This window comes from Mustela putorius, unplaced genomic scaffold (assembly GCF_011764305.1).
Source record: "Mustela putorius furo isolate JIRA1106 unplaced genomic scaffold, ASM1176430v1.1 tig00003834_pilon_pilon_pilon, whole genome shotgun sequence".
NCBI classification, from domain to species: domain Eukaryota; kingdom Metazoa; phylum Chordata; class Mammalia; order Carnivora; family Mustelidae; genus Mustela; species Mustela putorius.
The window spans coordinates 131117745-131131892 of record NW_025421987.1 but is presented as its reverse complement, the minus strand read 5'-3'; the positions used below and the strand labels follow the sequence as shown (position 1 = coordinate 131131892).

General features: G+C 35.4%; 1 protein-coding gene across 38 annotated transcripts in view; it reads right to left on the bottom strand.

The window, feature by feature from the left end:
- CLASP2 (cytoplasmic linker associated protein 2) overlaps positions 1 to 14148 on the bottom strand; it is a 185862-nt gene that overhangs the window by 151804 nt on the left and 19910 nt on the right. For all 38 annotated transcript variants that reach the window (XM_013046683.1, XM_013046688.1, XM_013046685.1 and 35 more), the window contains 5 exons: positions 13797 to 13900; positions 11460 to 11551; positions 10240 to 10315; positions 8601 to 8698; positions 2872 to 2942 (listed from right to left, as the gene is read on the bottom strand). In XM_013046683.1, the coding sequence (XP_012902137.1) occupies positions 2872 to 2942; positions 8601 to 8698; positions 10240 to 10315; positions 11460 to 11551; positions 13797 to 13900 (441 nt within the window). The remainder of the gene's footprint in view (positions 1 to 2871; positions 2943 to 8600; positions 8699 to 10239; positions 10316 to 11459; positions 11552 to 13796; positions 13901 to 14148) is intronic.

Sequence of the window (14148 nt, the reverse complement as noted above, 5' to 3'; positions counted from 1 at the left end):
ACCAAGTGTGAGAAGGAAAAGGTGGTATCTTCAATGGCTCTCAGTCTGTTATGTGCATGAACTGTTTCCACAATTTTTTTTGAGCCTTTATTTTGCCCTAAAATGTATTTCTGTCCCATAACTTCAAAGTTTTAGGCTGGGTGCACTATTACAATAAGTCAAAAGGGCTGGAAATTTTGTAGGGAAAAAATCATACAAAAATTTAAAAAAGAGTATTACTTGGGGTACTAACTTCAAATTATTACTTACAAAAATTCATTTTCAATGTTCTGTTAATAGACTTCTCTACCTATAAAAATTATTAAAAAATTATTCAGTGTCCTGGGTTGGGATAACACATATACCATAATGTTAGTGGAAATTATTTTTTCATTTAATGCTTTTCACTTAGCTGCAAGGATTTTAGAAATAATTTAAATTAATTTCATTAAATTCATTAAACAAAGGGTAGTTGTATTTCTTCCCATTACCAACTATAATCACTTCGGATAATCATTCGCTTATTTGCTTACTTGTTTACTTGTTTACAATCTATCTCCCTCACTAGAATGTAGGCTCCCTGAAGCAGAAACTTCTCTTGTTGAGAAGGACAGATCGTGTCTCAACAGTGCTGAGACATGATCTAATTTACATTTTAAGATCATTCTCACTTCTGGGTAGAAAACATTCTAGAAGGCAAACATGGAACAGAAATCTACTGCATAATCCAGGTAAAAGCTGAAGATTTAGAGTGGGGTTTTAGCAGTGGAGATGGGGGAAAAAAGGACAAATTTTAGATACATTAGGACTTCAAAGGTAGACAGACTGGGTGATCAATCCAGGTTTCTAGCCTGAGCTGACGGTGGTGGCACTGACTGAAATGGGTAAACTGGGGGAACAACAGATTTTAGGGGAATAAAGAGATAACAACAGGCTTTCTACTTTTGGACATGTTAAGCCTGAGAGCCTATTAGGCACTCCAAAGGAAATGTCATCGAGGCTACAAACTACCAAATCTAGAATATAAGAGAGATGAGTGAGGCCAGAACCACACATTTAGAAGTCCACAGCAAATAGTTATCATTTAAAGCCTTTGAGCTGGATTACATTACAGAGAATACAGACAAGCGAGAGGAGAGACCTGGGCCCTGGGACTTGCCAACATAATAAACAGGCTTCCCTCTTATAGTCTCTTCCATTAATAATGAATCCAATAAAGTATTTTTCAATGACAGCATAATATTGTCATCAAAACATCCTGACCTACTTCTACACCCCACTGTATACTTCTTAGACTTTAACATTCACATATGACCACACTTAAAATATTCAGATAATCTCCAATACAAAAAAAATCTCTAAAGACTCCCTCCAAGAGAAATAAATGCCAGATACTGACTCCAAACCTCCTGTTTATGGAGAGAGAAACAAGAGAAAAAGAAATGGGAGCTAAGAGAATAGGGAATATAAAATCTCCTATTTTGAAGATAACAGAAATAACCTCACAAAATACAAGAAAGGCAGCACTTTCAAAATAAACTGTATCCAAATAATACCTTAAATTTATAATCTGCATTATACTTTTCTCTTAGAGTTGTAGCTACAAAGTCTGGAATACAGAAATGAGAATGCACTATAAATGGTATGAAAACACAGCAGTCTCAATCCAAAGAATTTTAACAACTATCCATCTTCCTGCTGTTTCTGGTTTCTATGGAAATAGAGGTAACTGCTGGAAAAATAAGGATGAGGTACTTAAAACACCTTCTATTCAAAGAAGAGTGAGAAAAGCTGGCAGTCAGGATGAGGATTGGTAACGCTGAAGTCAATTTATGCTTGTGGAACCAAGTTTAGATCAGGGTAGACACAATCTTTTTAACATTAAACTCTCACTCCATCTGAATTCCTGCAACACAACAATGCTCAGTCTTGGTTTAATCCAGAGAAAAAGAACTAAATTATATTAGTAACTAGTTTTTTCATTATATGATTATACAACTCACACGCCAATTTTTTCCCACTACATCAATTACATTACTAAGCTAGTCATGCTCTATTTATTTACTTTAGAGAGAGGGAACGCGCCTGTGCACCAGGGGAGGAACAGAAGGAGAGGAGAGGGGAAGCAGACTCTCAGTTGAGTTCAGGCCTTGAGATCATGACCTGAGCCAAAACTAAGAGCTGACACTTAACAGACTGAACCACCCAGGTGCCTTCCTACCCAACTCTCTTTAATAGGAACCTACTTTCCTAGGAAGAAAAACCCATGTTATCTTTGGAAATAGAATATACTTTTCACATACATGGATAAAAACTAAAATCTGGGTAAATGTCACCCACTAAAAGCAAACACAATCTAGCAACCTTACAAAACTGAGTTAAGTGCCAGATATTGACCTGAAACCACCTTGAATTCCAATTGAGAAGCCAGACGATCATGCTGGTAAAGTTTCTACTTCTATGTCTCTTCACCAGTATCATCACTGAGAGTCTACACATAAGTGAAATAAAGCCCACCAACCCCAAAACTTTTATTAAAAACAACTAAGTAAAACAATTACTTTTGGAATAAAACTATTTTATGCAAGGAACATGGAAGGCAAGAGGGTCAACAAATCTTCAACCCAGAAGCTACAAAAAATAAGCCAAAAGAACAGTATCATTTTACATAACTGACCCAAAATTAAATTTTCAGTTACTCTTAAAGAGTCAGAGAATAGATAATAATTAGCAGTATCTAAAGACTTTCTTATACCCTAATTAAGCTTCAAGCCACAAAATCAAATCTGCTGAGTGATTTAATAGTTGATTTGAAAACACATTTTAGTATCTAAAACTTTGCTAAATAATCTTAGAAATGTTTGACAAGTGAAATAACTTATTTATTCTTACCTTTGCAGACACTCAAAATCATACCGCCTGACTTTTGCACTTCATCAAATTTGGCAAAAATCACCTCTAACCTGGGAATAAAGAATACATTTTGTTTTATACAGTTTAAATAGAAACAATTTCCTTGACCACCTCCCTGAGAAAAGTATGTTCAGGAATTCAGTTTCATACAACTCTCTTTTACAACTCTCACTTACTGAGAGAAAACACCAAGCCCATCCTGCTTGAGTACAGAAGCAACCAAACACAGGCAGCACCTACATGCACACAGTTTCATGTTTCCTCATAAAATTAGTTCTCCAAACCCATCAAAAATACTTGTTACAACCTTATAATAAATGTACTCAGTCACCAAGACCTCTTTAAAAAGTACATGAACTCATGCAAAGAAAACATAAGGCAAACATAAAAACAATGAAATATAAAACGACAGAAACTAAGGTGATACGGATAAGACTAACACTAACATCTTCTCTATTAACCTACTTTCTTTCAACACCAATTCTGTTACTGTTTCTGATTATATTCAGAAGTACTTTCTATACTTCTGGTATCACTTCTTTTTTTAGTTAACAATGTGTTTCTTATTACAAAAGCAGTGTACTTTCATTATAAAAGAAAACTAGGAAACATAATTAGGAACAAAGAAAAAAACCCAAACACAATTCCACCATCCAATTTTTTTTGAATTGTGTGCTGATGGTTTGTATTCATATATAAATTTTCTTCAGATCAAAATGGTATCATGCTGATAGCAGTATTTTTTAGTCTGCTTTGCTTTTACTTTCCAATATATCATGCTATGATTTATTTATTTATTTTTTGAGAGACAGAGAGAAAGCAAGCACAGGAGGGGAAGGAGGGAGAGAGGGAGAGAAAAAAAATCTCAAGCAGGTTCCACGCTCAGCACAAAGCCCAACATGGCGCTCAATCTCAGGAGTCTGAGATTATGACCTGAGCTGAAATCATGAGTCAGATACTTAACTGACTGGGTCACCTAGGTGCCCCTATGATATGATTTATTCTTAAAGTCAGAACTTAGAGATTTGGGGAAAGAAAGAGGGCCATTGTCATTTTGTTTTTAACTGCCACATGTTCTCTGACTTATGTTATGTTATGACTTAATGTTTCTGTCATAGTGTCATTTTTACAACCTTAGTTAAGCCATGGTCCATATCCTGTCATTTCCTTCCTTCTTTTTTTTTTTTTTTAGATTTTATTTATTTATTTCATAGACAGAGATCACAAGTAGGCAGAGAGGAAGGCAGAGAGAGAGGGAAGCAGGCTCTTCAACGAGCAGAGAGCCCAATTCGGGGCTCGATCCCAGAATCCTGGGATCATGACCTGAGCTGAAGGCAGAGGCTTTAACCCAATGAGCCACCCTGGCGCCCCCATATCCTGTCAGTTCTTAGTTGTAAACTGAGAATGCAGACACTTTCTATCTTAACAATATATGTTTTTTAGAGGCTCCTGAGTGGCTCAGTGGGTTGAGGCCTCTGCCTTCAGCTTGGGTCATGATTCCAGGGTCCTGGGATTGAGCCCCATGTTGGGCTCTCTGCTCAGGAGGGAGCCTGCTTCCCCTTTTCCCTATGCCTGCTGCTCTGCCTACTTGTGATCTCTGTCAAATAAATAAATAAAATCTTTAAAACATAGATGTTTTTTAGAGTTGAAAACCTTCTAGACACTCATCATAATGTGATTTCTAAACCTTAGCCTCCTACCCCCACTGAATTCAACAAATAAAACATTCACAACAAATAAAAATATTCACAAATCTGAAAGCAAGCACTTCAGTTTAAAGACACAGGTTGCTTCATCCTACAGAACAGTATCTTCCAGAGTCTAAGGGAGACAGCAGAACAAGATGCCCAGAGACAAGATGTGGACAAGATGAAATGGGAGAGGGAACACTGGAATTGGAAGGTGGGACACCTCAGAATGAAGACCACAGAGGTCAAGTACATAAAGGATAGTATCCAGGAGAGCTCTTTGGGGAAAATGGCAGAACAAGATATTAAGAAGCATGAAAATAACACTTAGAGTAGCAAAATAGGAGTAGGAAACTGAGGACAGAAAGCTCTGAACCCCCATTTCACAACATTTTCAAAGAAAATACCACATGGACTATAAATCTAAATGTGAATAAAACTTCATGACAATCGCCCAGAGAATGTCCTTTAAGTTATTAAGGTAAGTAAAGATTTCTTAAACTGGGCACAGAAATGTCTAATCATAAAGGAAATGACCAAAAGCTACATCAAAATTAAAAACTTACGTACATTAAAAGACACCATCAAAAAAGTAAAAAGGCAAATCACAAGGTGGGAGAAGATACCTGAAACATATACATAGCTGACAATGGGCTTGTACCTAGAATGTATGTTAAAAAGTCCCCCTAATCAATTTTTTTCAAAAGATTTTATTTATTTATTTGACAGAGAGAGTTCACAAGTAGGCAGAGAAGCAGCGGGGCGGTGGGGGGGAGCAGGCTCCCCACTGAGCAGAGAGCCGATGCGGGACTCGATCCCAGGACCCTAAGATCATGACCCGAGCCAAAGGCAGAGGCTTAACCCACTGAGCCACTCAGGCGCCCCCTCCTAATCAATTTTTAAAAAGTGACAGACCATTCAGTTTTCAAAAATAGCAAAAGACCTGAAAAGACACTTTGAAAGAACATATCCAAATGAATGATAAATACATGAAATGGTTCTTCTCTTTATTAGTTATCAGAAAAATGCAGATTACCACTATAATGAAAACACATACACCAGAAACCTAAAATTATTAAGATTCAGACTAATAATGCTAAATATCACTGAAAATGTAGAATAACAGGAACTTGCAAACAGTGTCAGCAAGAAAATAAATGGTTACAACCACTCTGGAAAACTGTTTGTCAATTATCAATTATAGGTGAACATACCAGATGGCCCAGCAATCCCACTCTTAGATTAAGAGACGAACACACATGTACACCAAAAGACATGTACAAGAATGTTTTTAATAGCATTATTCTAAAGAGCTACAAACTGAAAATAACTCACAAGTCCATCATTAGTATGGATTCATAAAGTAGGACTTATTCATAAAAAAGTAAATGGCAATGAAAATGAAACAACTATAGCCAGATCCAACATTCCAAATGAATTAAAACAACAAGGGGCACCTGGGTGGCTCAGATGGTTGAGCAACTCTCAGTTTTAGTTCAGGTCATACTCTCAGGGTTGTAGGATTGAGTCCTATGGTGGGTTCCCAGCTCAGCAGTGGGTCTGCTTAAGGATTTTCTTCCTCTGCACCCCCCCAAAATAAGTAAATAAATCTCTAAGAAATAATAATAACAACATTAACTGAAAAAAGCCAGACACAAAAGAGCACATACTATATGATTCCATTTATATAAAATTCAAAAATTCAAGAATTAAGAAGGAATTAGGGAAGCTTCTAGATTATAATATTCAACTTTGCCACCTATGTGGATACATGGGTGTATTCACTTTATGATAATTTACAGAACTGTATACTCATGATTTACATACATTTCTGTATGGATGTCATACTTGCATAAAATCATAAATTATTTATTAAAAATTTTTAGATAGAAATTTCAAAATATATAATGGAATATACATACATATACACATACACATAAATACATTACATTAATATCATTTCTTTCATTTACATAAAATGATGTAAAGTTTACTCAAATGAAATTGTTAGCCCTGGAAGTAGAAAATGAGTAAGTAAACAAAATGCACATTTAATGGACTATCTTATTATAAAAAAATAATTAGTACTAGAAAAAAACTACATGGTAAGAGAGATAGCCAGATATGATGAGAGTTAGAACATCCCTCTGAAGTAGTCTTCCATCTCCTGACACCCCACCCCCTACCACCAAAACTCAAATCAAGCCTTGAGATCCAACTACCAATTTGTAGGATATAAAGACAAAAGGATATGTTAAATGATACCACAGAAAAAGAACCAGCAATATTTGGAATATGGGAAACTTTACAGGATAAATTACCTACCTTGTTCAACAAATAAACACAAGAGAAAAAAGTGTTGGAGGTACATAAAGATTTACAAAGACTTGTAAGAATTTACCAACTATTTGTTGTTATTTGGATATGGATTCAAAGAAAACTATAAACATATATACAGACTTACGACGTTTATGAAACAACTGGAAATTTGAATGCTGACTGGATATCTGATTTATAGAACTATTTGCAAAAAAAACTTTAAGTTGTGATGCTAGTACTGAATGCACTGAATAACAGATGAAATAAAATGACTTGGGATTTGCTTCAAAATAAAACAAGAGTAAGTAGGTAAGATTATAACATACAAAACTGGCCATGAGTTTTTAATTGTTGAAGCTGGGTATGGGTACATGAAGTTCATTACACTATTGTCTACTTCAGTCTATGTTTGAAATTTTCAGTAATAAAAAGTTAAAAGAAATCCTTCTGAGTCCCCTTAAAATGGGACTAAAATAGGATTACCAAAAAATTTAACTGGAGTAATATCTTTAACAAAAATAGAAACTCTGAAAAGTACTAAAGGAAAAAAATTACCTTTGGAAAAAATGTTCTGATACATGAAAAGCTCATCAATGAGATTTTTACTGATTTAACTGATGCCACTGTACTCAGATATTCTTAATTTTCCTTTTGATTTGACTAGATTTTAAGAGTAGTGACTTTTTTTTTTAAGATTTTACTTATTTATTTGACAGAGAGGTAGAACCAGAGAGTATAAGCAGGGGGAATGGCAGAGGGAGAGGGAGAAGGAGACTCTGCTGAAAAGGGAGCCGGAGGTGGGACTTAATCCCAGGACCCTGAGATCATGACCTGAGCTGAAGGCAGATGCTTAACCGAATAAGCCACCCAGGTGCCCCCGTAGTGACTAATTCTTATATAGCTTTCTGTTATCCAGTATCTTGTGTAATACCTTTCAACAGGAGGCACTCAAAAAAAATATTTAATGAGTAGATTAATATTTTTACTAAATTCTTTTTTTTTAAGATTTTATTTATTTATTTGATAGAGAGATAACAAGTAGGCAGAGAGGCAGGCAGGGGGGGGCGGGGAAGCAGGCTCCCTGCTGAGCAGAGAACCAGATGGGGGCTCTATCCCAGGACCCTGAGATCATGACCTGAGCTGAAGGCAGAGGCTTTAACCCACTGAGCCACCAAGGCGCCCCATTTTTGCTAAATTCTTGATTAAGCATCTTCCAAGTAATGATTATTACTGTCTGGTATCAAAAGACAGTTTCCTGGATGATATTTAGTTACATATTAAATAATATATGAATATATAATCAAACAGTGTCCAAAAAAATTGCAGGATGTAAAGAACTTTTTAAACGTGAAAACCTACACATCTTTTTGTAACTTGTGAATTTTATTTTATTTTTTTAAAAGATTTTATTTATTTGACAGAGAGAGCAAGAGAATACAAGCAGAGGTAATAGCAGAGGGAGAGGGAGAGGGAGAAGCAGGCTCTCTGTTGAGCAAGGAACTGGATATGGGACTTAATCCCAGGAGTCTGGGATTATGACCTGAGCTGAAGGCAGACATTTAACCAACTGAACCACCCAGGCACCCATATCTTGTGACTTTTAAAAATCTCAGAAAACTGAACTATTTAAAACAAACATACATGAAATTAAAACTTACAAAATGAGTAGCCAAAAAAAAAAAAAAATTTAGCAAGACTTACCTAGCAGGAGGAATTCCTCTCTTACAGAGATCCACCCTCACTCTCTCTCCCACATGTCTATAGATCTCCACTATAGCTAATACTGCAGCATCTCTCACCTGTCAAGGAATTCAGAACTTTAGCTTAGATGAGACATAATAAAATATGTCATCTTACGACACCATTACAACTTAAAGTTCTCAGTTGGTTTTAATGCTTCTAAACCCCTAAGAGATTTTGGCAGGTCAGTAACAAAAACCAAGAGGACCTGCTGAGAAAACTCTAGAGAAAACTTGTAAAAGGTTTTGTAGAAATCTAAGAAACATGTATATAAAAGTTACTAATGCGGCTTTTTAAAAATCTTCTTTTTGCAGTAAGACTGCACAAAGAACTGCCAATAAGTCTATGAATACAAATTTTATTGTGGCCAATATATTTCCCTGGAATAAAACTGCCCTTCAGGAATGTGGTCTGAACTCAACACCAGTTTTCATAGCATCATTCTTTACGATAGCTAAAAGGTGGAGCAAACCCAAATATCCGCCTAAGGATGAATGTATGAACAAAATGTGGTATACACATACAGTGGAATATTATTCAGCCTTAAAAAGGGAAGGGCAGAAATTCTGACACATGCTACAATAGAGATGAACTTTGAAGACATTATGCTATGTGAAATATGCCAGATACAAAAGGACGAATTGTATGGTTCTACTTTCATGGAGTACCTAGAGTAGTATAATCATATGGAGAGAAAGTAAAATGTGATTGTCAGGAGCTGGGGGGTTGGGAAGAATGGGGAGTTATTATTTAACGGGTACAGAGTTTGGAAGATGAAAAAGTTCTGGAAATGGATGGCGGTGATAGTTGCACAACAGCGTGAATGTACTTAACGCCAATGAATTATAAACTAAAAAATGAATGGAAAGGTAAATTTTATGTTGTGTATATTTTAGCACAATTAAAAGAAAAAACATGTGGCCTCAAGACAAGAATTTGGAAGACAGCTCCAGTTCCCTTTCAAAGGTCACAAAGAACAAATAAAGAGGTAATAGAACTCTCTTCAAACTTCCAGAGGGAGAGCCAGCGTCTAATAGCAAGGAATACTTTATCTAGAGTTATTCCAAATGCCCAAGCTATGACAAAAAGGTTACAGTCAAGGTTCAAATCCACTAAGATGGACAAGATCCAGGATACACCTCTGTATTATGCCTACAGCATACATAGCTCAAGTAAAGAAATTACAAATTTCCTCTGTTAAATATAGGGTTATGACTTTTGTAAAAAGCTGTTGTTATGCAACCACATTCAGGAATGAAGAAAGGACACTGACAACCTGTCCTCACAAATAACAAATAAAAGAACTATAAAAAGGAATCAAGTTCTTTGTCACTTAGTCTTTCAAACCCAAGATCTATCCTTTTGGTTCCATATATCCTTAACACTAGCCAAACGAGTAAAACTTAAGCAACTTATGTGAATAAAATGCGTTCTCAGAAAGTAACTTTGGTGGATTTTAAGAGAAAAAGTGAGGTGAAATCTTGATTTCACTACCCAGCTCCACCTGCCCTCTTCTTTTTTTTAAGTGGAGTAAGGGCGCTAGGAAAGAAGAGATAGCCAAAAAAAATTAGTCAATGCTTGAATGTAAGTAAAATTTTACCTGACTGTTGGAATCTCCAAATAGGATACACAAATGTGGTACCAGCTTGCTGAGAACTAGTGGCTGAGCCCCAAAACTAAATATAATTTGAAACAAAAATAAAGAGAATTTGGTTTTAATCAAACAGTAAACAAAATAACCTTACACTTTCTTCTTGTCTATATCAATAAGACAAACATTGTGGGGAGCATGGGTACACATCATTAAAACATGAAGGACATCAGACACAAGCAAAAACTAATTCTAAACAATGTGAAATATGCAAACTTGAAAAACCATGACTGACAATGAAAACTGTCAACACATGATCCAAGAGAACAAAATGTTCAACCAATGGCACTCTTACACCTAATAACTTACTGATCACTCAGGAAAATTTGAGCTTTTGCTTTAAAATACTTAACTTTTTTTTTAGATGCTGGGTCTCAAATTTGCATTCCAATAAAACCTTTATTTATAAAGGTTATAATATTTGATGAGGTCATGGGTTGAAAGCAAATGACAGAAGAGCCAAAAACCACGTAAGTTGTGCAAAACTGAATGCACTTACAAGCTCTAGATGGCAGAAAGGACCAAGTGGAGTAAAAGAAAATAAATGAAGGTATAGTTAGAAAAAAGGAAGTAACACTACAGGAAAAGTTGAAAGCTACTATGTATCACCTATCTTGTTGCATAGAACTTGAACAAATAATCCAGAAAGAGATCAAAAGCCCCAACAACTTCTTCAGACTGGAGTTCTGAGCTCTGTGGCTCTATGCTGTCAGAGCTCTACATACTGGTACCTGATTCACTGTATAGTTACCTGGAAGAGTCTTGTTCAGTCTGTGATTTGGGTAACCATCCACACTGGTCTAGAAAACCTAGCTGGGGGGAAATGGCTATAATATCTGAAATACCATGGAGTGAAAACAATTCCAAACTGGATCCAGAACCTAAGTTATATCAACATACTTCTTATACAATCATCTATTTTGGGTAGCAAACACTTCTTATCACTAATAAAAAAGAGAAACACTTAATAATTTTAAATTAATATACACACAAAAATTTAACAGCTGAAGGTATAAAATCAAATAAAAGCTCTCATACCAAAAATCAATTAATAACTATTTAAAATGTTATTTCCATAACTTCCTTCAAGTTTTATGAAATGGATATTGTTCTTTCCTTTTAGAAAAACAAAAAACAAGATAGCTATTTTCAGTAATCATAAAACTTACATGTTTAGGGTTTCAATAAGACACAGACACACGCCTTCTCGAGATCGAAAATTCTTGTGCTTAAAACCAGAAGCCAACTGTTCCCAAATGTACTATTTAAAAGAAAAGTAAACAAGTATAGCAAAAAATTATATTACTCATGTTATAATCTTTTTTTATTCCCAACCCTATCACCAACTTTAAATAACTGAATTTTCCCATCAGACTTTACTTCTCTACAATTTTTTTTAAAAGAATATATTTATTTATCTGACAGAGACAGAGAGAGAGGGAGACAGGGAGAGAGGGAACACAACAAGCAGTGTGAGAGGGAGAAGCAGGCTTCCCGCTGAGCAGGGGACCCCCAATGCGGGGCTTGATTCTAGGACCCTGGGATCATGACCTAAGCTGAAGGCAGACATTTAACGACTGAGCCACCCAGGCGCCCCTCTACAAGCTTTCCTAAGCCAAATTTGTACTAATGTTGCTCTCACTCATTTTAAAGTACCTTAATCACATTTTTAGTTTTTATTTAGTATCTTTCACTTTAGGTTTCAGTTATTTTCAGAAAAACTATGTCCAATACCTAAAAACCTTAAGATTTCCACGGACACAAAATTCTTTCTAAGCTTTAGAAATCTCCCAACAACAATGCTACCATTATAAGCCTAGTAGTCCAGTAAGCATTTAAAAGGTCCAATGTTGCTTAGCAACTACTCCAAATTGTCACATGGAACAGCTTTTTCAACACTTTATAATTCAGGCTTTTCTCACTTTAGCACTAGATCCAAATACAGAAACATTATTTGATAAAAGTCATTTTATTGGTATCTACTAAAATTTCCTTTTTAAAAAAGCATATATCACCTGTACGGATATTCCATAGCAATTATATGAATTTAGTGTAGGAAGGAACCAACTTTATTCTTCTAAACATACAGTCAACTGACTCAATCAATCCTTTCTCCACATTTAGAAACACCACCCTTACCATTTATTAGATCCATGAACACATACACACATATACCTCTTCTTGGACTCTTTATTCAATTCTACTAATACTTCTCTTTCTGCCAATCTTTCTAGAAAGTAACTTGGAAGTTTACTCAGAAAATCTTAAGTGTGAATAACCTGATGCAGCAACACCATCTCTGGAACACTATTTTATATTTATATCCAAAGACATGTCAAGGATGTTCCTTAGAGAATTTCTTATAACAGCATGTCAAAAATGAGTTAAAATTTGAACCACTAAACAAGTGTTGAAGGATACCCACCAAACTATTAATAAGGACTTCATTCTATAAAATATCTGGGCAAACAGTTTATTTTTGCAATTTTTTATAAAACATATGCAATAAGTTTTATAATTTTAAAACTGTATTTTAGGTAATAACCCATAATACCATTGCATATATTATAAATTCCAGGCTTTTTTTCTACTTAACATGAGCTACTCTATAAATTTCTGTTTACATGTCAATTTATTGTCATACTTTTCACATATGCTCCATGCCCAGCATGGAGTACAACATGGAACTTGAACTCACAACCCTGAGATCAAGACCTGAGCTGAGATCAAAAGACAGATGCTTAATTGACTGAGCCATCCAGGTGCCCCTTTCTGCTTTCCTTTCAAAACATCTCCATAGGGGTTAATTTATTCTACCGTATTCATAAAACACAAATCGGTATCATAGAATATATGCCTTATACAATTAGTCACCACCTGTTCAAATAAAAAATTTTCTTCTTGCTGTAAAAGTTGCACAAATTAATATAACTTCAGTAGTTCTCAAAATGAGCTTTCTCAGTGAACACTGTATTATCTGCAAGTAAGAAAAACCAAATAATATCCTAAAAAATATTATAATCAGCATAGTATCCAGCAGAATCTCTGAGTTAGCTTTGTAAAAGATGTCAAAGAGTAGAAAATAGGAAAAAGAAAGGCAAAAAATCCCCAAAAAGCTAAATACTGATATTTTATCTTTTTTTTTTTTTAAAGATTTTATTTATTTATTTGACAGACAGAGATCACAAGTAGGCAGAGAAGCAGGCAGAGGGAGAGGAGGAAGCAGGCTCCCTGCTGAGCAGAGAGCCCGATTCGGGGCTCGATCCCAGGACCCTGAGATCATGACCTGAGCCGAAGGCAGAGGCTTTAACCCACTGAGCCACCCAGGCGCCCCCTGATATTTTATCTTAAATTTCAATTTCTTTAAAGAATTAACAATAATTTAGTATTTAAAATTCCAGCTTTCCTGTCCCCCGGGGCTTCACTGACTTGCTGTAATTACCAGCTCTTTTTACCGATATTTCAACACTGATTAGAAAACTGTAAGTTTGAAAATGAAGGCCTACCACAGGTGGTGCTACTTGATCCATTAACTTCAGCATCAGAGCCTGAGCTTCATCTCGAACCTTGTCTTTGGCATCTCCCATTCTGTCTATTAAAGCTACAATAACTAGAGAAAGGCAAGAGAAAGAGTAAACATTTATAATTCATCTCCATTGTAAGCTATATTTTACAAAATTATAAACAGTTTGTTTCCATAAATGAAAAGTTAAGGTAAGCAAATTATTTTCTTTACTCATAAGACTAATCAAAAATAACAGAGAAGAAAGTTTCAAAAGCAGGCATACAACATGATATCCACTTATGATAACGTTCAAAAAACAGGCAAGACGAAATATTACCCTATTTAGAAATGTG